Genomic DNA, 25,637 nt, shown 5'->3' with positions numbered 1-25,637 from the left:
GAACTCCCTTTCCAAATCTGAATTATTTCCCTGAAATGATTACAAATTATTCTCCTAGCTGCAGGCTCTAACTGTAAAACCAGGGAATTTGCTTTGACACAGCACAAGTACCAGCATCAGAGGACACGATAAAATCTCTGGCCAAATAAGGAATGTTGTGAGCAACCAAGAAAAATTAAACAAGCCCCCAGAATCTAACAGGTACCCTGAATAAAAGCCACAAATCACATAGCACAATCATAAAATCATTCACTGTTACCCAATACAACATTCACCCTGATAACCCAGAAAATGTCAGAGAATGTCTCCATCTTACACTTACAGGTAGAGAGATTAACTTTTTCCCTGCCTTTATATTAAGGACAAGAATTTAAACTCTAATTAATAATTTGAAAAATATTGCCTTTCTCCTGATCACAAGGTATCCAGAAACAGCTGCCAGCTTTCCAAAATTTATTTGTGGCTTGAAGCTATTTCCTTTGGACTTCTCAAATGCCATTTGTGATGACTGTTCATGAGAAGCTCATTGCAAGTAGCCGCTCTTCTAGCTGACAGCATTTTGCAGGTGAAACTTTAGAAGGGATTTGAGCAGCTGGGGAATCATATTTTAGTAATTTGAAAAAGTTTACTGGTACCAAATGTGTCTAACTGCTTCAGGTGAAATACAATAAAACCAGAACATTTTCCAATGAGTTATTTTATTTTCTCAAATTAAAAAGTTGAAGCTTAACATTTGAAATTTCTTTTGAAATGTATTCACTCCTCTACCCTCCAAAATAGTACTTTACATGGCAGAGTGAAAAGTTCCATTTGGTTTAACTATTTCTTTAACCTTTTGGTGGAAGAGGAAAGGAGACCTCAGAAATTCGCCTCAGTTCTTCCTTGCTATAAGCTTTTGCCAACAAGCAACAAAAACCAATTATTTGCATAAACAGCTAAATACTGGAGTGAGGTTTTTTTTCCTCAAACGGTAAAGATAGTCTGAAATTTGCTTTTGAAACTCTGAGGAAGAAAAAGACAGGAAGGAGTGCAAAATTATTTCAGAAAACATTTGAAACTGGGGCTTGTTTTATTCTCTAACTCAAAGCAGATGAGTGTTAGTTCACGTTTCTCTCACATGGCTTTGAGTTACATCCCAGCTACTCCTGTGGTTACATCACGTTTACTCACAGCATCTAAAAATTACTACAGGAACGTATGGAAGCCTGGTTTCTTCCATTCTAGTCAGACAGTAAAGGGTGGAAAATGCTAGTCATGCCTCCCCTCGTGCCTCAGTACAACGCAACAGGACCAGAGTTGCACGCCTAAACTTCCAGGCTGAAGAGCAAGGAGGGTGTATGTCTCTGCCCTGTCAGGGACAGGACTCCTGAACGCTCACCAACATACAGTTCCTTTTTCTGTATAATAGTTGGACCACAATGGAGAGGAAATACATTTACAAGTTACCTATGGCCTTTAGTGGCCAACCTGAGACATGGCAGCCCTGCTATTCAGAGGTTTGTCCAACCATGCTGCTGATCTCGACTGTAGTAGGGTCACCTGCATCTCTGAACTCTCAGTACCCCCAGATATGTATCGAAATTACTGGCTAATATTGAAACTTCAAGTCTACATGAAAAGCCTTAGAAAAGTGGTAGGTACGCAGCAGGAATAACCTCTCGTTGTTAACGTTAAACTACACCTACAGTTATATGCAGACTCTACGCTTTTTGTCTCCTAAGAGTGGGAAGTAATGCTGTAGATCACAGCAAGTAATGCAACAAAGCTGCTGTCAAGAAATGGCTGATTTTAATTGAAATGACACTCCGTTATCCAACAGCTCCAGGCAATGCCACCGTAGTACGTGCTGGGAGATGAGATGTAGGTGGGATGCCCACCCTCACTGCACGCTAGGCTATCTTCTGTGATGAGCCACGTCCTGCCCCACGTCTTCTCCTGGCCATTAGGTATTGACCATAAGCCACTAGCAGTTTCTCTCCAGGATGGGAAAGATGGTGCAGTCTGTGTAATATTTCATTTCTGTTTCAAAAAAATTTAATTCTAGAAATCAGGGGGAAAATGACGCTGAAGGGGAAAGTAAGAGGAGCCACTTCCAGCAGCTGGAATTGTTGGTTCATGCAAAACTCTGCAACTTCAAATTTTTTCTCATAAACTGAAATGAAACACTGAATGACTATTTCCACATAAAAGCTTTTTTCTTTTGCAAATTTCTCCCTTGACCAATCAAAAACTTAAAAAAATAAAAGGAGGAGGAATATAATCAAGCAGAGTCTGAAGAAAAAAAAGCTATCAACGGAGCTGATAAAAACCCAGTTGAAATATTACATGCAAAAAATGGTAAAATTAAATGTCATAACACCACCAAAACCTTTTAACCTTTTCACTTCAAAGAAAAATTGAAAAACCAATGAACTGATACTAAATTTATATTTTGATGAAATAGCATTTTTATTGGAAAAGCACTCCATCAGAACATGTTGAACCAGCTGTAAGAACTTTATCTACAGATTCCTCAGAAGAAAAAATATTCTATTTTGTATTGTTCACATTCAAAAATAAGTGACATTTTACATATTAAGTTCTGACATACTTACTTTATTTCTGTATAAGTCTCCATTGGTGCATAGCCAGCTTATTCTATGCCATAAAATATAGCAAGGTTCCTATTTAGTTTTGAGTTACTTTATCCTGTAAGTTAATAACTGGTTCAGGACTGAGAAATCTTCTGCAAGAACAAAATGGCTTAAGCCCAGCACATTGATGTGGATGAAGCCTTTTTTATTTATTCCGGAGGAAATTTTTTTCTATTATATCAACATAGCTGCAGCCCTTTACATTCCTGTTACATCCCCTGAGCATTTCAGAGTATTACCCATACTTTATGAGTGGTTTTAAGCTTCTGGATACTTTTGAAAGGAATATTCATCTTCACAAAAATCTCTTGCCGGTTGCTAGCAAGCTAATAGACACCATTCTTCAAAGTAGAAGCCTGAAAAATTTAGGCAAGTATTTTTCTTGAAACAAAGAGAGAGGTAGAAAAGTACTTCATTTAAGTATTTACTACAAATAAATCTTCCTAAGCTTTTAAGCCTAGCTGGATTTCATCTGATAAAGGTTTACAAAATTCCTCTGGGCAAATTACATAGGAATAACACATCAAGTTAGAGGCAGTGGTACTTGCAAGAAAAGAAGGAGTAGCAGTGAGTAGCGCTTGTCAGAAATGAACTGCCCGTCAATTCATTAAAGGAATAGCACTTCTGGCACCAGTCCTAGAGCTGCTTTCTAGCATTGTTCTAGGTTTGGAACATCATAAAAATTCACCTTTTCCACCACCACCCCTACAACAGCATCTAGCCATCCTCTCCACGGCCTGCTTGGCAAGCCTAAGGGACACTGAAGTCCCAACTCCTTAGCTCATGTTGTCCCTCACCAGTTTGTCTCTCCAGGGCTTCCCAGATCCTTGCTCTTGATCCGGCCAACTGATAAACTTTGAGGATAGGGCTCGGGAGTCTGGGAACTGCTGGAGTTCCCGAGACCATGATTCCTCTCTAACCAGCATTTACCCCTCTGAAGGAGCCCGTCCAGCACTCTGCTCTTTTCTGTGAGAGGAGGTAGGACACCGCTGTAGCCAGGCAGAGTGCGAGGTTTTGATCCAAAGAAAACCAAATCTGAAATCCCAAATCCATCACAAAATAGCAACTTCCCTGCGCCAGCCCACGTGGGGCTTTTCTGAAACGTTGGAAAGGATGTACACATTTTGAGCAATTGCTGCCAATATCTTTGTGTGGTACAAAGTTCACAGCTCTGCCAAGGCTTTCCTTTTTCTCCAATAAATGGTGCAATATTGTAGCAACAAATCATACTAATCATCATAAAAAAAGATTTACAGCTGCTACTCTGTGACACACCATAAACTTTCTACCAGTCTTAAAGGCAGGGAGAGAAATTCACTCCAGCTGGGCAGCCCCTTTCCAGCTGTACCGCAGGAAAAAACACTCGCCATGCACATTTCAGCATCTACTTGTCTGTTGAGCTTGCAGGGACACAGCAGCTGGGGAGCAGCCCGAGGGAGGCAGCGGGCCATTAACCGGTTCATTGCAACAGGCACAGCTGAGTGACAAGACAGGGGACCGCAGCCTCAGCAAGACACAGCTGTAACACTGCTCCTCCAGACGATGTCTGAACACAGAAAGGGCTGTTCCCATCTCCTCTTCCCTACACTGCAGTTTCTCCTCACTCTTTCTCCACTAAAAGAAAACTCATTGGAAGTCATAACTCTGTTGTTGAGATCTGGAAACTACTTTGGAAAAAAAACAAAACAAAACAAAACAAAAAAAAAAAACACAAAGCCCTTTTTGATGTTTTATTTGCAGGATTAACAAGCCAGAACTCTGCTACATGTTTAACTGAAACAGCAACAAATGAAAAGCCTGGTGTGAATGACAACACTGACTAGGAGGCTTAATAAATACCTATGCCTTTAATTTGAGAAATGAAAGTAATATATAAATCAATTAATACATCCAGATGTTTGGCTTTCTTTAAATGTGTAGCCACATAAAACATCTCTCCTTCCACATACTAAATTCAATATAATAAACTCATTATTTAACATCAGTTCATATATTAATTAAAAATACAAGAAGCCTAGATCAGTATTACAAATTCCCAGCACTTGAAAACCCTCCACTTAACCCAAAACACCTTTGCTGAACAGGAAACCACTTGTAACATTCAAAACACAGCAAGAATTGACAAAGTCAAGCTGTCGGCTTCTGTTATTGGGCTCACGTTGCTTGCCATCAATAAACTTCATTAACTTGGAAGTAACTTGGACACCTTCACACAAAACACTGTCACATCTTAGCTAAACAGACCTGAGCTGAAGCAATCCTAGATGAGGGATCGTGCTCTCAGTGAGCGTGATCGCCGACTGAAATGCAGAAATCACCTTCTTAAAATAGCCAGAACTTAGCATTTTAAAAATCAAGATGGGTGGCCCAATCTCATCCCTTGTGTACATGGGCACACCTGAAAAGTGGCCAGGGAAATAATAACGTGCATGCAAACATTTTATAATTTTCAGAACATAGAAGTAAAAAAGCAGAGGAGACTGGTTTGTATTGAGAAATGAAGATACAATTTCTTGACGAGCATTTAGCCTATTTATACTTATTTGTACCATGTTACCATTTAGTATGTTAATACTTAAACCGAAAAGAAAAAAAAGGGTTACTAACCTGTGGGAAGAGAGAGTAAGTTGCATTGTCAATAGTGAAAGAGTATAAAAATTCCCCGTCAAACCAGAGGTTCTTTCCCATCGGGGAGTTCAGCTTTGTCATAGCAAAGAGCTGCCCGGGGTCGCAGCATTCTTCCAGCAGTTTCCTAGTGAAGGCAACCGAAAGAGAAAGAGCCGTATTAATTAGAGCCTTAGCAACCACCCCTCACACCTGAGATCCTGCCGCTCTCAGGTGCTCCAAAGCAAGCCATTCATCTTCCCAGCCAGCAGATGAACCACAGGTGACTCTTTTTTACTTACAGAAGGGCCAGCAGACCTGATTTCAGAAAATCTTAGAAAGAGACAGTAAAGATTGTAAACCTCCATTCACTTCTGAGTGGCATAGAAATAGAACCAAGATTCAGCAAAAGAAACTCCATCCTTTGCAACCCATTCTAATGAATAAAAAACTTGTTTCCAACACAGACAGAAATCAGAGAAGCTGCTTTGAAAATTAAAACCAAGGGATATGAAAATTCAGTACCAAACCTTATTCATGAAGAGCAGGCCTCGTAAAACCCCCCAGTTACATAACTTAAGTATGGAAAAATTTGGCATCTCTCTCCAGTTACTAAATATCCTTGTGCTACATTCACATCAGTGTTAGAGCCTGCCTTCTCACTGAAGTCCCACTTGAGTCATCCCAGTATGAGAGAGAGAGAGGATATTATACTTCTTGTTTCCTTGCCGAAACTGCATATCCTCTTACACATTCACTTCCCCAAAATACTTAGTACTCAACTTGAGTAGAAATTTGAGAGCTGGTGAGGTGGTTGAAGGTTGTATCGAGCAAAAGTTCCGTATCACAGCAAACTCAGCAATTAATATCCTAAAATATAGAATGACGAAAAGCTCTAGACATCTGCAGGGCAGGAATATCCTATCTTTCTGAAGCCTGCACGGGAGTAGCTCTCTATAGGAAGGGTGACACTCATATTAGTTCTTATATGTAATGGTTTATGTAAATACACATTGCAGAATTATGCCATTACAGTATATTAATATATTATTATATACATTCCTCATTTATTTTAAAGGGAATCCTAAAGAAACTGACGCCGTTTCCAGTGGCTGCATAAGAGTTGCAAGTGGCAGGCCGAAAAACATCAGTTATTAGTGACTACTAAAATGCTTGATATAGCTATTCTCTGTGAAAGAGGAGATTTTACTGAAAACCATGAAGTCATTCACAGAAATGTTTAAAATTTTTTAGCATTTTTTAAAGTTTTACAGCTACTTTTCTTCTCTAAAAATTGATATTTTAAAGAAAAATCAGTATTTTCCCCTATCAAAAACTGATTTTGCCATAAGTTAATAGTTTTCTGCAACTGTGTAAATACTATTTTCCATACATACTTCAACTGAAAACTTGATGAAAACCATAGAGTGGATTTATTGTAAACTTAGCAGAAGAGGAAACAGCTTGAAAATGTTGCACGGCAAACAGAAAACCTAGGGGTGTCAGTGCTATTCGTTAGCTTTCCCCACTGGGGAAGCTCAGTGATTTGCTCTGGTTCAGCTCCAGGGCAGCGCTGCCCCCACCGATACCCCGGGCCCCCGAGACAATTCCTTGCGTGGAGGAAGGCTCTTACGGGACAGCAAGGATGCAAGCGCGGGGAAGCTGGATTGAGGGCAGGAGGTCCACTCCTCTCCTACAACAGGTACCCGAGAGTAGCCTTTGCACATGACACGCAGGCAGATTAAACTGTTAAAAGGAAGCAAATTACACAAGGTAACTGGATATCACGTTTTGTTGTAAGTCAAGAGTCAGCTTCTACGAAGAGCTGCAAGGTAAGCTCTCCCCCTGTAACAGGCTGAGGAGCCCCTCTGTCCCCACAGGCACCCAAAGAGGTGAGTCATTTTTACAAAGACTCAATCAGAAGCTTATGACAGGGTGCTTCATGGCTTAAAATGTCAACATCTTGTCCATCTGAGCCCACGGCGCTGCAGTGGAGAGCATGAGGCTCCACCACATATCCAGACCTTACATTGTGAGGGTACAGGGCTCATGACCGCAGAGCATGCTGCTGCTCAGACTGAAGTGCTACGAGCACTAACTTGGTTCCGTGTGCTTTCTCCACACACACCTGAACTCCTCCATCTGTATAAATATTTCAGAAAAGATGTAAATCACTGTGCTCGGGTGCATAAGTCAACCCCAAATTAATGAAGTCTAGGACAAAACTGTGTCCAGTTCTAGACCCCACAATTCAAGAAATACGTAGACAGACGGGAGAGGGTCCAAAGGAGGGCCACGACAATGATCAAAGGGCTAGAAAACCTGCCTGATGAGGAAGGACTTAAGAAGTTAGGTCTTTTCTCCCTGGACAAGACAAGACTCGGGGGGGACCTCATCACAATTTTCCAGTACAGGGCAGTATTTTCCAGTTGAAGGGCAGTTACAAAGAGGATGGAGGCTCTCTTCACAAGGGGCCACATGGAGAAGACAAGGGGCAATGGGTACAAGTTGCACTGGGAGAGGTTTCATCTTGATATAAGAAAGAAGCAATTGGATAAGGTGCTAGATAATCTCATCTAGGCTCCGTTTTCCACGAAAAGTTGGACCAGGTGCTCGTTCAAGGTCCCTTCCCACCTCAGCGGTTCTGTGATTCTGGAACTGTTTTCCCTTAGACTGCCTGTTGCAGAGCTGGTTTGTCTCCCTCTGAGCAGAACAGAGCAATGTGTTAGCCAAAGTGGCAATTTCCATTCCTAGAAACATCAATGGGTCTACCTATACCCACCACGGAAAGGCTTCCCATCATGCTCTTGCTGATGCCCAAATAAAGCCTTCATCTCAGAACTATGAAAATCAAACTAGAGGAAATTTGAAATCTCTTGCCAAATAACCTTTGCAAAACAGTTTAAGACAGGCATGGAATATTGTTCCAAATAAAAGATTTGAGAGTGGAGATTTTTCTGGCTGTCCACAAACTCCAGTTTGCAGCCTTCGGAAAATTATTTCTTTCTCTGTCAAGTGGAAAGAAAATAATTTTTGCCTATCTTCCTGCTCCTTTTCTTTGTATTTTCTGTCCCCACGGCAACTTTTTCAAGAAAGCATAAGGTAATCCAAGATCAGCTGGAGCCTCAACTCTACATATAGTTGTTTGTTATACAACTGTATAACAAAATTAAAATTTCCAAGTGAAATCCTGCAACTCATACCTTCTCTGGAAGTCTGGTCAGAGCAAGAAGCACAAAAATAACAGATAACTCAGTGGAAAAGTATCTAGGGAATGTTTTATATTAATGCATCTTTCCTTAACCAGGATAAACTGATAAGCTAAGGAACAGCTTTTTGTACGATTCCCCCCTCCCCCCCATGTTAGACTAGATGTATATACCTACTCTTTCCCCTCCTCAAATACGCATTCTCCCGGTTCCTGTTGAATCCTTCGTTAATAAACCTGTTACGAAAAGCAGTAGGTGCCTCCTGGAAGGTCCACAGATAGGCAGGTCACTAGTTGAAGTATGCATCTGTATGTATTAGCACAAAAATCTTGTGCACTCACATGTCAGAAAAGAGTGCACTGTCAGAAAAGAGTAATTATTAAAAGTCTCACATTATTCAGTCTCTCTTTCTGATCCAAATCCCAAAGTTACAAAGTGAGAAAAGGTCCATAGGAAAACGTGCATTAAAAAGCAGAATAGATTCAAAGGCGAATCTAAAGCAGGGTACTTTGCAGGATCAGGGAGTCTGAACTGATTTGCTGAGCTTGATTAAAATGTACAGCTAAAATGTTATGATAGAATTTGCAAAACTGCGCAGCTTTTAGCCAAGGATTTCAATTCACTGCAAGCATTCCTTCACTTGCAGGACATAAATAATATACCTTTGACTCAAAGTTATTTCCAATTCAGAGGAGACCTGCGTACGAGAGGAATTAAACAACGTGAATATTGGTATTGGAGAGGCACTGAGGGCCCTCAGATCTGAGGGCCCTTAAGGGACAAATCCCGACTTGTGAGAGAAGCAGGAAATAAGTTACTTTGAGAATCTCACTTCAGGCATCTAAGATTTCAGCCAGAATTGGGCACCAAGCAGGTCATTAACTACAAGGCAGCACTAGCACCGAAGTGACTCCGCACATCAACTCAAGCAGCAACCCGTGCACAAGGCGGGAGCTGAGCAGCTGTTTCGAGATGTTAGCTGTATCCCCACGGTATACTTTGCTCAGGTTATACCAGCAGACATTGCACATTGAAAGCAGCAGAGTGAAATAGTTGGTGCCAAGAATCCTACATCCACATTACCTTATTTTCATGGGATTTACTGCAGACTAACTCTGGTCTGATTCCACAAAGAGCCTGTGAGTGGCTGTAGCACACTGAGTGCCTTACTGAAGTGCAGTAACTGGGGACAATCAGGAGATTTGCCTCAAAAGCCCACTTCTGACCAAAGGGCTAATACAGGTGCACCCTCCTCCACCTCAAAGCGGAGAGGAAGCCAGACCTCCTTGCAAAGTCTAAACCTAAATTCATGCATAAAGTCAGTGAAAGAGCTTGCATAAAAATCCCAAACTACTTACTCTTCATCTTAAGTTAATGAACTTTTCAGTTTGATTTCAGTTTGCAGCCAGTTAACACTTAATCTCACCCTGGTTTGACTCAAGTCCCAGCCAATTATGACTCAGTAGCTAGTTCAAACATCCCAAATGGTTTAAAACCGGCAAACATCTAAAAGCAGAAATGGGCAATTCCACAGCATGGGTTGTCAGCCAGGAGGCTACAGCCCTTTAGCTGTCTCTTCTCCACAGGTGGAGCAGGTCCAGCCTCCCCAGCACACCACCACTTCTCCAGCTCTCTTTGCCGTGCCTGCCTTGTCATGCTGCGCTACGTGAAGCACGTAAGCGCTGCCAGCACTGTGCAAGGGAGGGGGAGCAAAATTCTTCCCATCAATTTTTTCCTTTTAAACCCGTGCAAGGGGGATGTGGTACATCAAGGGGGAAAAGATCAGGTTGATGGGGAGCCACTTGTCAGGCAGCAGCAACACAAGGGCGGCTTCATGAAGGAGGACTGAAGGCTTAAGCCTGATCTTAAATGGAGTGATGGGTAGAGGGTGCGTGGCATGGCATGGCATACAGGGTGTGGGGGTTAGGGTCCCAGGTGAGGCTGCTCAGGGCTATTAAGGTCTGCTGGTGCCCTGACACCGGTAACACTACCAACACCCCTTTTTCTGCCCCAAAGGGATAGCAGTTTTATAGCAAATCACACACACGTGCTGAACCTTGTACTGCACACAGACACGTGCTGAACCTTGTACTGAACAAGACCCCATCCAGGTCTGCAGAGCAGTGCCCCATGAAGGATGATGCTGCACGCACGGGGGAGGGAGAGGAGAGGAGAGGCTACAGCTTGATGCTGCTCTGCAGGTCCCAGCAAGTGCCAGCAGTCCCCATGCTGAACAAGGGCATTGATTCAACCATTGCTCAAAAATGGTAACACGAAACTTATGTTTCATTACAGTTCGCCTTTCATGGCAGCATTAAAATAATGACTGAGGTTCAGGTTCAAGTTTCAGATAAAAATACTTGGTCAGACTCTGCTCAGCTGCCTGGATTTAGCTGGTATCATGCTAGCCTACGCCCGGTGACTACAAAATGGAGCCAGGAGCTGACAGCACAAGACTGCAGCATTTGGTCTGACAAAAACCTCCTTTTCTTTGCATTGCAGTTCACATTTGCCTCAAGTTCCCATGTTTTGCTTTGGGATCAAATGAATCTGAACACCCAGAGAAAGAAATGAATCTGCCTTTGGAGTTTCAGCTGGTGTCAAGCCAAAACCATCAGGCCTTCGCTCACAACCAGGGATTTGTGGCGCTGCTGAAATCCAGAGTATGGGTGGTCACCTGTGTTCATTAGGGAAGATTTGCGCAGCTCCATTTCAGTGCAATAGCTTAATTGCTTCCATCCACGTATCCCCCAGTAGAGGCCGGAGGACCCACCGGTAGCCTCGTGGACTCCTCAACTAAATCAATGCCTATTTCCCAGCACATGCATGCTTAAAGGGAGCCTGGGCTAACATCCCTATTGGAATACTTTAAAGATTAATATCAATAGCAGCTCTGAAACACAACTGGCCTGACCACCTCTAACACGATGAGTCTCAAAATCTAATCCTGAAATTCTCTAAATTAGGTCTTCAGCATAATGTTTCCATAAGAATAATACATCCACATGTTCTTGCAAGAAGTTTTGGTGGCAGGGGAGAAACCACAATTGTTGCTTAATGGTTAAAATCTTGCCTTTAACAAGTTTGCACCCAGCTTAGAGTTTGAATTTTTGGCACTTCAGGTTTTGGCTGATTTTTAAAATTATTTTTCCCTGCTCCTTTAAGAGATCCATGGCTTCTCAAATTTCAACCTCCCCTCTGATGAGTGGGAAATCTGGAGTTTCCTGAATTTCTCGCTTTGAACAAAAGTTTTTTACTCCTTCCATCATTCCTGTGGCTATTCTCTCTTTTTCAAAATCCACCTCTAAATATTCCAAGCCTGGAAATAATATTTCTAGGGTAGTCACCCCCTGCCAACTACAGGGACAAAATGACCTCTCTGTTATTACCCATGCGTCCCACGTCCAAGGCCAAAGCACATTTAACTGATTAACTATTTAGCACTCTTTTCACTGCCAATGCTTCCCAGGATGGGGACATCCATCTGTAACTGCAACCTGCGCTCTGGTTTGCTAAATGTGAGATTTCACATATGGCTCTATTGAAAATTAGGAAGCTTAGCAGGAAACCGAGGCTGGTGTATCTCCTGGGCCTGTCCCCTGGATCAGTTGCTGCCCTGTTCCTTTTCTCATCTGAAAAATTTATCAACAATATTTTAATGTTGTCTTGCAGATCACTGATTAAAAGAAATGCAGAGGATCAAGAATTAATCTGAGCAAGTTCACACCTGGACACATCCTGAATTTATCCGTCCAATGACCATCACCATCCAAGAACATAAAAAAAATCTAGCCCCATATCCTATCTCCAACAGTAGGCAGCAGCTAATGCGTACAGCTATAAGAGTCCTCTTATATAGCCACATAATGGCTATACTTGTGGCCATTTTTTGCTCCAAGCTGGCAGCCTGAGAATTTTATAGCTCTACAGAAGCCATTCAATAACAGTAAAATCACTGATCCAATTACAATCAGTGTGGTCGCATGAGCTTGTAGATGCAGTTGGCATTTGGCTTCTGAATATTCTGTGAAAACATCGTTAGTTGGGTTTGGTCACACACATTGAATTTCTCTTTCCCAAAGAGCTCAATATAATACTTGTAACTGGGGGTTAGCTTGAAGAAGTCACTGAGGCTTTGATGTTTTCATGGTGTTTAAAGTACCTTACTATTCAAGGGGTTCGAGGCATGCTAGCCTGCACCTCAGGCAGGGCAGAAGATGGCAAGTATAAGGAAACTGAAAGTGGAATGTAATGTTCTTCTCTTATCAGGGCAGATATCACACACATCAAACTCTTGCTTCAAACACCTAACTGCCCCTGTACCAAAGCTGTGGGTAGAACACGAGTAAGCGCTATGAATTTACTGGGGAGATGGAGAGAAGAGGCTGTGGCCTTTCTGCTACCACCAGATGCTAAGGGATGCACTGAACGAACTCCAAGTCACACAACACAGAGCCATGTGGTCTTTCTCCTTCACATCGAAAACAAAACTGCCTTCAGCCTTGTCAAGTATTTTGGCACCACTCCTCCCTATAGCAGACTCCACCCCAACTGAGGTGAAATTTAAAACTACCCTCAGGACAACTATTCAGGAATATGATCTTAAAATTGCCCCCCTAAGAACATCATGGGCAAATACCAAAAGAATAAGAGACCAGCCAATGCAAATGCTCTTGATATTCACAAAAGCATACCAAATTGTTTTTTTGGGAAAGCAGTACTAGTTTAAGCTCTAACGAAAATCAAGACCTTTGCTAAAAACAACATCAAATCAAGAATACATTGCTCTGCACAGGTTCATTTCTGAAAATCCCCCAGTTACCTAAGCTTGAAGAATAGGTCTAAATGCAATGAAGAAGAAATACGAAAAAGAGTGGACACTGCAGAGCAGAACAGAGAGATAATCTGACCTACTTCCCAGCTAAGCTTTCTGCCATATGATAAGATTTTATGAAGACTAAAGTCATGACAGTTTTTCTCCTCACATTTATTATTATATGGTTTCTTGTTATGAAACTTTCAGCCCATTTCAATGCCCCCTACAGCAATTCCTGGTGCCTGGACTTTACAAGGATCATGTAATATTTCCCCCATCTTCCTCAAGAGAGGACAGATACCAGGACAATAAAAAGGCCACAGGCAGAAGCAAATCATGTACTGAACTGCCTGGCACTGCAACCTGCGTGAAAGGAAAGAGGTTGCAGAGACCATAGATACTTCTCAGAATAAGGACAGTTCATGAAAACCACCTTCATTAGCTTAGCAGTAGAGCTGTATGTGACTTTTGAAGTGAGTAAGAAACTTTAACTATAAACCGTTGGATAATTTGCTACAAATTGCCAAATTAATAGTTTGGGGGGGGGGGGAAATTATGAAATCAAGCACGTCCATCTTTTCTGCATCATCAGCATCTTTTCTTTTAGAACTTTCTTCCAGGTCTTTTTGAGATGTCCAAAAGGGAAACAAAGTATTGTATTTAACCTGAGAATATTGTGTCTTTGGGTTTTCACTATTTATTTTAAAATCACTGAACAAAACATTTGGTGCCACCCACGTAGTATAGTTAGCAGTTCTGTTTGCCAGACTGCAAAAGAAATATAAAACTGGTTTTTTCTCCTGTGTGTTGGGCTACTCTATCCTTGCTACCTGGCCCGGCATGAACAAACCCTGCTGCCTTGCAGTAGGCAAAATCTGAGCTGTCAGCCATTGCAGCATATCATCCTAATCTGTGACTGATTTTGTCCAACTTTTTTTTTTTTTTTGGAAACTTAGAAGTGATATCTTTTTTCCAGAAATGTTCAGAGTATCATGGAAAATGTTTCTTGTTTCCTCTACCCTCCTTCCAAACAAACAAAGATAGACTTAGTGCTTAAAATTTCAAGGATCTTAAGTCTTTTATCCATTTTCAGAAAACAGCAGTAGCAACAGTATCACATGGCACACCTTGTAATTCCCCAAAATTGCCTAAATTCTGTTGTCTCAAAATTGAACTGTGGCTCAGCTCAATCTCTAAATCTTCAGATGATTTCAGATTATTTTATCTCTATCAGATTCTCCTTTGAATTTAAACTCAAATTTCAGATAGTGTGATAAAGATACGCAGTTAGTTTAGTCAATTACGCATTCTCTCTTTGGTCACAACCCTGCATTTTAAGAAAATTAATTGAAAGCATATACTTTTCTACCACTGTAAACAGACATGTTTCTTTTAATAGCATCACGCCAATTTATTCCATACCTTCATTAATATTGCAAGTGAACTGGAGGACTGAACCGTGCAACATTTCGACTGTAGAAGTACAGATAAGGCCAAAATTTGCCAGGGACTATCTTTGTTATTGAACAATGTTCATGAACTAGAATAAAACAGGATATTTCTAAGTGAATAGAAGTCTGCCTGAACATCTGACAAGCCTTAAGTTTACCTTTCCTCCTGCCAATTCTTTTACTTACAAACCGAGCAGATTTGATCTGGAAAGCTATTGAAACACAGAATTGTTAGCCTCTTTTCAAAGAAACTACATTTTGATTCATGCAAACTTGCTTCAAACTGCTATGCACAAAGCCTGCTTATAAGCTTTGAAACACAAATTATAATGTATGAATTATAATGCATGAATTATAGAGTATGAATTCTAGTATTCGGTCAGATTAAGTTTTTTCTAAGACTCTCATACCAGATGTATAAAGAGCTATATATAAAGAAACCACCACAAGTTGTGACTTGCAATAGCAAAAACAGCACCGTAGTGCTGCTTTATTACTCATGCAGTAAAATCTGCTGGAATGCAGGATTCCTCCAAGTTGTCCGTATTGTTCCCAATGAAACCCCAACCCCATCCAGGAGAGACAGCAGCAGTGACTCGTAATCTCACCTAGGAACTGCGACGAACAGCCACGTTCCCTTGAGAAGTGATGAATTTGAGCGTGAGCTGATGGTTTCTGGGCAGCGGCCAGCAGCTCAAGAGAAACGACCTCACATCATGCTGGAATTCACTGGCGCTGCACCAGACTGCTCCTTTGCTTTGGTAATGCCACCATCGCCAGCCCCTAAATACAACAACTGTGCTTGAGGGCCCATCCCGGGGAAGACACAGGGTTCATCTCGCTTCGTTTACAGTGTGTGAAATGTAAACACCTCTATCCAAGTCACTCTGAGGCTTCTTTGTAGCTGAGAGAGCTTCTTTTAGGGTGTGATTCATCTCAAACTAAACTGACACCTATTTCCTCTCCAATGACCATAAAGAGACCGACTACCTGAGATGGAGACATCTACGTTCGGTAGTTTAGTTCCAATCCACGAAGCCAGACCTGCTGCTCCAGACCCTGGAAAGCCTATCAAGGCTTCTGCAGTTAACACGAGTTGCGAGGGAGGGACTGTAGGTCTTCTGCCTGTCTACAGCATCTCACAGAAGGATGCTATTTGCCAGCAGCCTCATGGGATGGTCTTCCAGCTCTGTTCATGCAGCCCTCACCGTGGGCTGTCAGGGAGATGAGATGGCACAGCTGCATGAACTGGTAGTTTTGTCAGAATTCAGAGGCAAAGGGGAGTGGAGCAGGGGGAACAGATCCATTGCTTTATGCACTATTCTTCTTTTCCTTAATTTTATAAAGCTGGCAGGAGGAGAGCAGCTTTCACAGAGATGAGGTGAAAATAATGAATCGCTGTCATGCAAAATAGCAGAACCATCAGCTGAGGCAGAAAGTTACAATACATGACGGTGCTGCTCCAGGGGGGGAAAAATGAGTTGTTCTTACCACTTCCCTCGTTCCTTTCAGCAAAATTGCTGCTTGCTTTGCGCCGCTACAAGCATAAAGAAATATTTGGCTTCAACAAGGGCACAGGATGGCTGTATTCTTCCAGGAGAATGAGATTCACTAAAAATAAATCGAGCAGCTCTAATCTTACATTTGAGCTTGTAATATCTGGAGTGATGAAACATACCACCTAGATCTAAGCAGTCAATTATCACACTACAGCATCTTCTCCGCCTGTTTCTGCAACTCAGATAAAAGCCCTCTAAGTATTATGTAATGCTCCTCACAAAAGTGTCCCCATGCTCCAATTCAAGAAAGTCCATAGGGGGTTTTTTACTAATTTGATCAGTTAAAGTCATGCCCTTCCATAGAATGTGAACTGGCCAGGAAAAAAAAACCTTTCCTCCATTATACAGATTTAAACACCTTGAAATGCCTAAAAACTGAGACCACAGAAAGGAAGAGGAGAGGAATAATCCTCTGCTGGTCAGTCTTGAGTGCTTTTTGATGCAAAAACTGTAGGTAACCAGGCAGCCATTGCCTATACAGATGACAGAGACAAGAATATGTGAAAGTATCACATGAGCAGACATGAAAGAGCAATATATTTTCAAAGGCATACAAAGCTGAACATCTGGGGGGAAGCTTTAACCCATCAAAGACATACGAATAGATCTACAACTGAAGGAAGCCCTGTTTTGAAGAGAAATTTGTTTCTCTCACTTTTCAGAAACTGCTTCCCACATCTCATAACTATCAGTTGTTTAGGAGGCAGAGCGAGTTTTGCCTGATTGGGAAGCATCCATATGATGCCCTGCCAGCTAGCAGGACGAGCTGATCGGCCAAACAAAATAGGAAACCTTGGTTTTGATCTCTCTCTTCTACCCAGCCACTGTTTTTCATGAAACTTGTAGGAACTGACTACCTTTAAGGCTTCTATTATTCTGTCTAATTTGGATTAAATTAGCCAGTGAGACAAATTTCATAAAGGGGGTGGATTATGATTGAGATTCCAGTCATATATATCACATTTCCTACTGGCTGAGAGGGGAAAAAAAATCCAATAAATGACAAATAATGCCTTGCTTTAGCTTTCTTGAAAAGGACATTGACAAACCTGTGTGTTCTTTGTTGACCCTGTATACCCACAATTATACACCAGTTAAGCTGTAATAGTCCAGTTTTGGAAGAAAGCCATGATTTAATGCACCGTCAAGCACTGGCACTGGACTTCACTTCCAGCCCGAGTTGCTGCAACCATCAACATCACTTTTGAAAACAGCTGATGATCAGTTGGCCCAGTATCCAGAGATATTTCTGAACCGAGTTCAGTGATCCTTCTGTGTGCTGACAGATGGCTTCTAACAGATGAAAATGAATGGTAAAATTATCACAGATTAAAACAGAGCCATTTTCTTGAAACATACTACCTTGAACTTGCATTTCCGCTGTTTGCGGTTACAGGCTTCACTTTTGAAGCAGCTTTGCTAACGTGTTTTAAATCTTGCCAGAGTACTAGGTGCTATAAAATCAGTTTCATTGATGCAAATACTTTGCTAAATGCAGTAAGTGGATTAAAATAAAGGAGAGGCACATCCCATTTGGAACATCTTTTCATTAGAAGCTCCAAGTCTTTTTAAGTCTCTTTTCCTCTGGTGAAGCCACAATAAAAATTTAAATGGCAATCACCTTGCACTCATGTATAACTCCATCATATCTGAATTCTGGCTATTGCCTGTTTTACAGACTTACTGAAATCAGAAAGGATCTCACCAGCTCTGAGTTAAAATGAGTCTGTTCTTACAGGGAAGGTCAGCTGAGATGCTTTCACTAGTCATCTCCAAACACCTGTCCAGGAACAAGAGGCAACATACCCTCTCTGCCTTCACAGCTTGCTCTCCTGTAGGCCCAGCAAAAAAAAATCAAGTTTATTGATGATCATCAGGGTATACTGCAGAACTGGGACGCTGGTGTAATAAAGCAAAAGCAGAAGCAAATGCTAAGCTGTTTCTGGACCACAGGATTTCTTTTTGCAACTCTCCTACTTCCATTCTCGGTGGCTGAGTGACAGCTATGTGTTGTATTAATTGATTCGCGATGCAGGAGCACTCAGTGGTTGAAGCCCCATTTTGCACTCATGTAACAGTCCACTGGCATGCTTCAGGTCTCAGTGTTCTTCCTAAGATGCTCACGCCACCAAAGCCCAGCCACCGCCCAGTTAGGCATCTATTTTATGTTGGTCATCTAGACTTTTCACAGTCAACAGAAGGACACTTACCCTACCCTAACACAGGTATCTAAGGCAGAAGAGAGCTGTCAGTATCTGCAAGTACCTCTGCCTGTTCATTACTTATAGCAGGAGGAAACTATAGTAGGAGTACTGACAGAGGAATTTAACTTTTAGATAGTTAAAGTAAGTGTGATGAACCTCAATCTGCTATATCCATAGGTGACTATACATCATTAAAATCTGTTGCTTATCCCCTGGCCTAGACAATAGGAACACAATCACAGGAAAGTGATTTTTTTTTTCTTTCTGAACATATCTCAGTAACAACAACTGCTGTATACCTTACTCCCTCTAGCACCTCATTAGAAAGGGTAAAATGCTGATTCAGAAGTAAACTTTTGTCATTTGCTCTCAACAGTGCTGCCAACTTACTGACAACTCTATGTAAAACACCTCTTGCGATTACTTAAAATGTGCTCAGACCTCCACTCTCACTACTCACTACTGCAAAGTAACCTAGCTAGTATCTAACAGGAGGTATGGAAGAGTCCAAAAGACATTTTCCCACTTTCCACCCACATCATCTCATTTCTGAGTCACACCACTCCTTCACTGGCAACCTAACCTGAGCCAAGTCCCTTTGGCTAGAGTCACAGCACCAATTCACTGTTCACCATCACAACTATACACTTGGATTCCAGAGCGTATAAAACATTGGGAATTTCCTGGGTGTTGTGGTTTAACCCCGCAGGCAGCTAAACACCATACAGCCATTCGCTCACTGCCCCCCTCACAATGGGATGGGGTCCTCTTCAGCACGCATCACCTCCTCCTCTGGCGGTATTCCGAAACCTTTGCCTTCTGGCCAGTCCATGATCACTTCCAAGATTCCTGGGTGACTGGGGCTTCCTGTTCAAGCCCATTGTGTGATCAGTGCAACCCACTTACTCCACGTAGTATCAGTTGCACGATGTGTAGAGGGGACCCTCCCTTGGAACATCCAGCACTGGCAGTCGGGGTGCCAAGAGGAGCTGTGCTTCAGTACCAACCACTTCCGAAGCAGCTCGAACCCCTTCATATGCTACCAATATCTCTTTCTCAGTTGGAGTATAGTGGACCTCGGATCCTCTGTATCCCCAGCTCCAAAACCCTAGGGGTGACCTCAAGTCTCCCCTGGTGCTTTCTGCCAGAGGCTCCAGGTAGGGCCATTCTCCCCGGCTGCGGTGTAGAGCACGCTTCTTACATCTTGCCCTGCCCGGACTGGCCCAAGGGCTACTGCATGAACTATCTCCTTTTTAATTTGTTCAAAGGCTTGTCGTTGCTCAGGGGCCCATTTGAAATTGTTCTTCTTCTGAGTCACTTGATAGAGAGGGCTTACAATCAGACTGTGATTTGGAAAATACATTCGCCAAAAACCCACAGTGCCTAGAAAGCTTGTATTTCCTTTTTCCTAGTGGGTGGAGACATGGCTGTTATTTTGTCAATCAATGACATCCATTGGGATACAACACCACCCACCTTGCCATTTTATTCCTAAAAACTGGATCTCCTGTGCAGGTCCCTTGACCTTACTTTGTTTTATGGCACAACCAGCCTTCAGAAGGATTTGGACTATTTTCTTCCCTTTCTCAAAAACCTCTTCTGCTGTGTTGCCCCACACGATGATGTCCTCCATGTACTGCAGATGTTCCAGGCTTCACCTGTTCCAGTGCAGTCTGGATCAGTCCATGGCAAATGGCAGGGCTGTGTTTCCACCCCTGGGGCAGTCGATTCCAGGTGTATTGGACGCCCCTCCAAGTGAAAGCAAACTGGGGCCTGCACTCTGCTGCCAAAGGGATTGAGAAGAACACATTAGCAATATCAGTTGTGGCATACCACTTGGCTGCCGTTGGGTCCACTTCATGTTGAACTTCCAGCATGTCTGGCACGGCAGCGCTCAGCGGTGGCGTGACTTCGTTCAGGCCACGATAGTCTACTGTCAGTCTCCACTCTCCATTAGACTTTCGCACTGGCCATATGGGACTGTTAAAGGGTGAGCGAGTCTTGCTGATCACTCCTTGGCTCTCCAGTCAACACATCAGCTTATGGATGGGAATCGGGGAGCCTCGGTTGGTGCAATGTTGCCACCGGTACACAGTTGTGGTAGCGACTGGCACCCGTTGTTCTTTGACCCCCAGCAACTCCACAACAGAAGGGTCCTCCAAGAGACCGGGCAAGGTGGACAGCTGTTAAATTTCCTCCATCTCCAAGGCAGCTATACCAAAAGCCCACTGTTACCCTTTTGGGTCCTTGAACTACCCTCTCCTGAGGCAGTCTATGCAAGGATGCACGGAGCCTCTGGGCCAGTCCCAATGGGGTGCTTTTGCCACTCATTCCCGGTTAGGCTCACTTCAGCCTCCAATACAGTCAGCTCTTGGGATCCCCCTGTCACTCCAGAAATACGGATGGGTTCTGCCCCTTTATAGCTTGATGGCATTAGGGTACACCATGCACCGGTGTCTACTAGAGCCTTATACTCCTGTGGGTCTGATGTGCCAAGCCATTGAATCCACACAGTCCAGTAAACCCGGCTGTCCCTTTCCTCCACCTGGCTGGAGGCAGGGCCCCTCTCGTCCTGGTCATAGTATTAGTTACTCACTTCCTGGAAATGCAAATCACAAGTCCCTTTATTAAGACTGGAAGCAAAATCAGCCCTTCTACTCTGTCTGGGGAACTGCTCACTGGAAACTGGAGCAGCAATTTTCCTGGAAGAACCTCCTTGCGTGATTGTTTTTCCTTGTAACTCATGTACCCGTGCCTCTAGGGTCGAGGTAGATTTTCCATCCCACTTCCTCATGTCCTCTCTGTGGTCACGCAGGTAAAACCACAGGGTGCCCCATGGTGTGTACCCTCTACATCCTCTCTCTTGAGCAGAGGGACGGTGACTCCTAATGGCTGAGATACTGGTCCATGCAGGTGGAGAGTAGGACCTATCCTCTTTGAGTTGCTGGAACTCCCAGGACAGTTTCTCTCCAGCCAAGATGAGGGAAGAAGAGAGACTTTCTTTGTATTGCTGGAGTTGGCCAGCCAATTCATCCACCATTTGTTCCTCTCCATCTTTCCAGGTCATTACTGCCATTCAGTTGGCATGCGATGATGGTGTGCTCCATACAAACTTCTGCCACATGGGTCACATGCACCGGACTTCATCTGGATCTTTGGATAACTGCTTCTTGTCCAGGTCACCATAAATCACCTCCAGCACGGCTAATTCCCTCAGGTACTGGATACCTCTCTCCATGGTGGTCCATTTGCCTGGGCAATATATAGCATCTTCCTTGAAGGGATACCTTTCCTTCATAGCTGGCAGTAGTTGCCTCCAGAGGCTGAGGGCTTGTGCCCCTTTTCCAATCACTTTGTCAATGTCCCCTTCCCTAGAAAGGGATCCCAGCTGCTTGGCTTCCTTACCCTCTAATTCCAGGCTACTGGCCCTGTTATTCCAGCATCGGAGCAGCCAGGTGACAATGTGCTTGCCTAGATGACGACTGAAGTCTTTTTGCGTATATATCGCAGCCCACTCAGGGGTACGGATCGGATGGTTACCATCTCATTTATGGGCTCTTCCTCTTCCTCCTCCTCTCCTCATGATGGCCTTGGCTCATCTTCATCCCTTACTAAACGAGCTGATTTTTCTTGTGTATTTCTTCTTGTGTGTAGGGGCGACTGATACCGGCAGAGGTTGGTTCTCTGGTTCAGCCACAGTGCCTGTCGTGGGGGTTGGAGTAGCTGCAGTGCCTGTTGCCGGTGTCGGAGTAGTCACAGCGCTTGTCGTGGGGCTAGATCTCTGGATTCTATTCTTAAATAGTTGTTTAACCCTAAACAAGAACTGAACTACATTCAGGAGACATAGCAATAGGAACTTGCTGGTTTGAACGTCCCAAGGATATTCAAAATTCTCAAGAGCTGTTATAACTAGCCTGAAAGAGAAGGGGAAGATCGAGGAAGATGTCTCCCCCATGGGCTGGCTCTCCAAGGAGAAAAAGTAAAAAGTGTCATTATTAATAGCTTCCGACGGATGGCTCCCAAAATACAGAGGTGGTGGCAATGCTGAGTACAACTACCAGATTGGTGTCACAACAAATAATTTTATCATACCATAAGCCAGTGTTACACAGTACAGCAAAGCAATAACCTTAATCCAACTCCCAGAGGTGATAAACAGCACATAAATACTGATAAACAGTATATACGGCAAGGAAGGTGTTACATAACACAACTCTGAGAACAAATACAACAACTTTGAGAACAAATAAATCAACATTGTGACCAGCAATTACTAAAGTAATATAATGAATGCTTGTATCAAATTTGTTTTAACATGCTCTGGTCAGATCTGTCATTATCTCAACCCTTCATGCCCCACGTTGGGTGCCAAAAGGACTGTCATGGTTTAACCCAGCAGGCAGCTAAACACCATGCAGCCATTTGCTCACACCTCCCCAGTAGGATGGGGAAGAGAATCAGAAAAAAAATAGTAAAATTCATGGGTTGAGATAAAGACAGTTTAGTAGGACAGAAAAGGAAGGGGAAATTATTATTATTATTATTATTATTATTATTATTATTATTATTATTATTATTAAAGAAGATAGATACAAAATAAGTGATGCACAATGCAATTGCTCACCACCCGCCGACCGATGCCCAGCCTGTCCCCAAGCAGCGATCGCTGCCCCCCGGCCACCTTGCCCCAGTTTCTATACTGAGCATGAAGCCATATGGTATGGAAGAGCCCTTTGGCCAGTTTGGCTGAGCCCCCTCCCAGCTTCTTGTGCACCTGGCAGAGCATGGGAAGCTGAAAAGTCCTTGACCAGTGTAAGCACTACTAAGCAACGACTAGAGCATCAGTGCGTTATCACATTATTCTCATACTAAATCCAAAACACGGCACTACACCAGCTACTAGGAAGAAAATTAACTCTATCCCAGCTGAAACCAGGACACTGGGTCAGACTTAAGTACCCTGGACCTAAGCACTCTGCGTTTCCTCTAAACACGTACTCAGCATTTCTGTTAGTCAACTGCTGCTTTCAAAGGACATGCAGAGGCTTATCATCGGAGCTATTCCAGACCACAAGAGGAGCTGGCAGGACTTCCCCTGAATGCTGCCCCCAACCAGCTAGAAAGAATTTGCCAGTATGATCAGGGAACATAAATGTGGCCTGTCAGGACAAATATTCACATGGCACTGAAAGCACAGTTTCTGAAATTCACATTTCCAAAGCTCCCAGAATTTCACAGGCACATCACTACTTCTTGTTAGGGCTCTGAAACAGTCCTTAGCATAATCCAAACAGCTTCGGCCATCAAGGTCATCACATATTCACAACTCCATCTTCCAACTCATTGCACACGATTTTGCCATTACCATTAAACAACTGATACTTGGCAGCACTCACTGCAAACATGGAGTTTCACAACACACCACAATGTTTAGTGGTTTGGGTTTGGGGGCTTGGGCATGGGGAGGTTGCCTAAACAGGCATAGAAGAAGCAGCAGAAGTAGAAACCAGGCAGTTGCTTGGCAGCGAAAAAGAAGAGGTGAGGAGGAGACAGGAACCATGTTTGAGTCTATCCTAATCTAACTAGCTTGCTGCGCTATGCTCTGTGCTGCTGGGAATAAGTCAGGAATGCACAAACCCCATTACCTGGAGCAATCAAACAGCTTCCCTGGGGATAAACGTGATTTATGTACTAAGGCCTGAAGTCCTGGCAAAAAAAACAACGTATCCAACTTCACCCCTCTGTCTAATCTGGTGGCCTTTAACGAGTTAACACTAAACGCAAGAGAAGAATTCCTAAAAGCCTGTCAAACACGAAACTGCAGAGATTACTACATCCTATGACTCCTGCCTAAGTTTGCCAAGATGTTTATTTTCCATCTACCTCTCCTGCCTCTGCCATCTGCCGGACCTGCCCCAGCTATACAATCACACCTCCTCTGCACAGGCACGCACGCTGCGCGGGCGGTTTTGGGAAACCCTAGGGTTCCAGTGCTGCAAAACAGCTTCCCTACAGCCACGGAAAATGTTCCTGACAGAATTCAAGTCTGGGGTTTTACTTGCCCTCCTCTTTCCGCTCCACTGGTTGAGAGTTTTCCATCCTTCTTAGACTTCTTTATTCCCAAAAAAACAGTTACAGGATTCATTAGAGTTAAGGTAGTAAATAGGTGAACTCTTGCTGTTTAGATAGCTGCCTGGCATACTACAGCAATGCAAAACATGCTACCTTGTAATGCCTGCAAGAATTATATATAGTGCAACATTATGAAATTCTAAATAAAAGCGAAACCTGAAGCGTTTGACGTATACAGCCACAGATATCACAGGAAACTACTTTTGCTTGAAGGACTGTTGAAATCCTACATTTAATTAGCTGCCGTGCTCTAGTTTTCACAGACTACCCATAATCCAAAGAAATCTAAATAATAAAAAATACTGGAACTAGGTTCTGAAAAGAGCTGAAAGGGGAATTTATAAACCAGCAGTTACAAACAAAGCATAAAACTCACAGCCATGCAAAGTCTCTCAAGCTAGCGTGTCCAAGCAATCCCACGGAACAGGAAAGGGGAAGAGGAGCTGTACTGCTCCTAAAGAGTTACGCAAACTCTGCACGGCTGGAGCTCCGACAACCAGGGCCCTTCTCCACAGCGAACAGGCAGCAAGCTGAAGTGTAGTGCATCTGCTCAGACATTCTACCTTCATCGCACAACAGGTAATCACCATGGGGAACGAACTGTTTCGACAGCAGAGACGTCCTTTAACCACTATCAAGTAGCACTCTTCTGTCCAAGGGAGGAACCATCTTCTTGTTTCTCATCCCCCCTTCTATCTCTCATACTCTATTGCTTCACCTCCAGCTGCAGGTGGTCTTGAGCAACTCCCCATCTCTCCTACAAACAGATCGGTAACTGCAGTTTACTTTCACCCAGGCATCCACATTGTCAGTTCCAGAAGAGTGAGGCACAGTGCTGGTAACAGAAACCTCCTTTAAACAACTCAAAGAAGTCTCTGGATCACAAACTCTGGGTCCACTAGGAGACTTACATCTCCCTGACATCTATAGGAAGGGCAACACAGAGTGATGCAAGCAACCTGGGAGATTTCTGGGATAATTTTTGATACAGGCATTGATGGGTCAACTTACAGCTGGATCTACTCTTCA

The 25,637-nt window shown here is 43.2% G+C and overlaps 1 protein-coding gene across 1 annotated transcript in view; it reads right to left on the bottom strand.

Annotated features, from left to right (window-relative positions):
• ST8SIA1 (ST8 alpha-N-acetyl-neuraminide alpha-2,8-sialyltransferase 1) overlaps positions 1–25,637 on the bottom strand; it is a 144,205-nt gene that overhangs the window by 100,580 nt on the left and 17,988 nt on the right. The window contains exon 2 of the mRNA XM_075506497.1: positions 5,241–5,385. Within this exon, the coding sequence (XP_075362612.1) occupies positions 5,241–5,385 (145 nt within the window). The remainder of the gene's footprint in view (positions 1–5,240; positions 5,386–25,637) is intronic.

This window comes from Mycteria americana, chromosome 1 (assembly GCF_035582795.1).
Source record: "Mycteria americana isolate JAX WOST 10 ecotype Jacksonville Zoo and Gardens chromosome 1, USCA_MyAme_1.0, whole genome shotgun sequence".
Classification (NCBI taxonomy): Eukaryota; Metazoa; Chordata; class Aves; order Ciconiiformes; family Ciconiidae; genus Mycteria; species Mycteria americana.
Note: the sequence above shows the minus strand (reverse complement) of the source record. Positions and strands in the feature narration are given on the sequence as shown.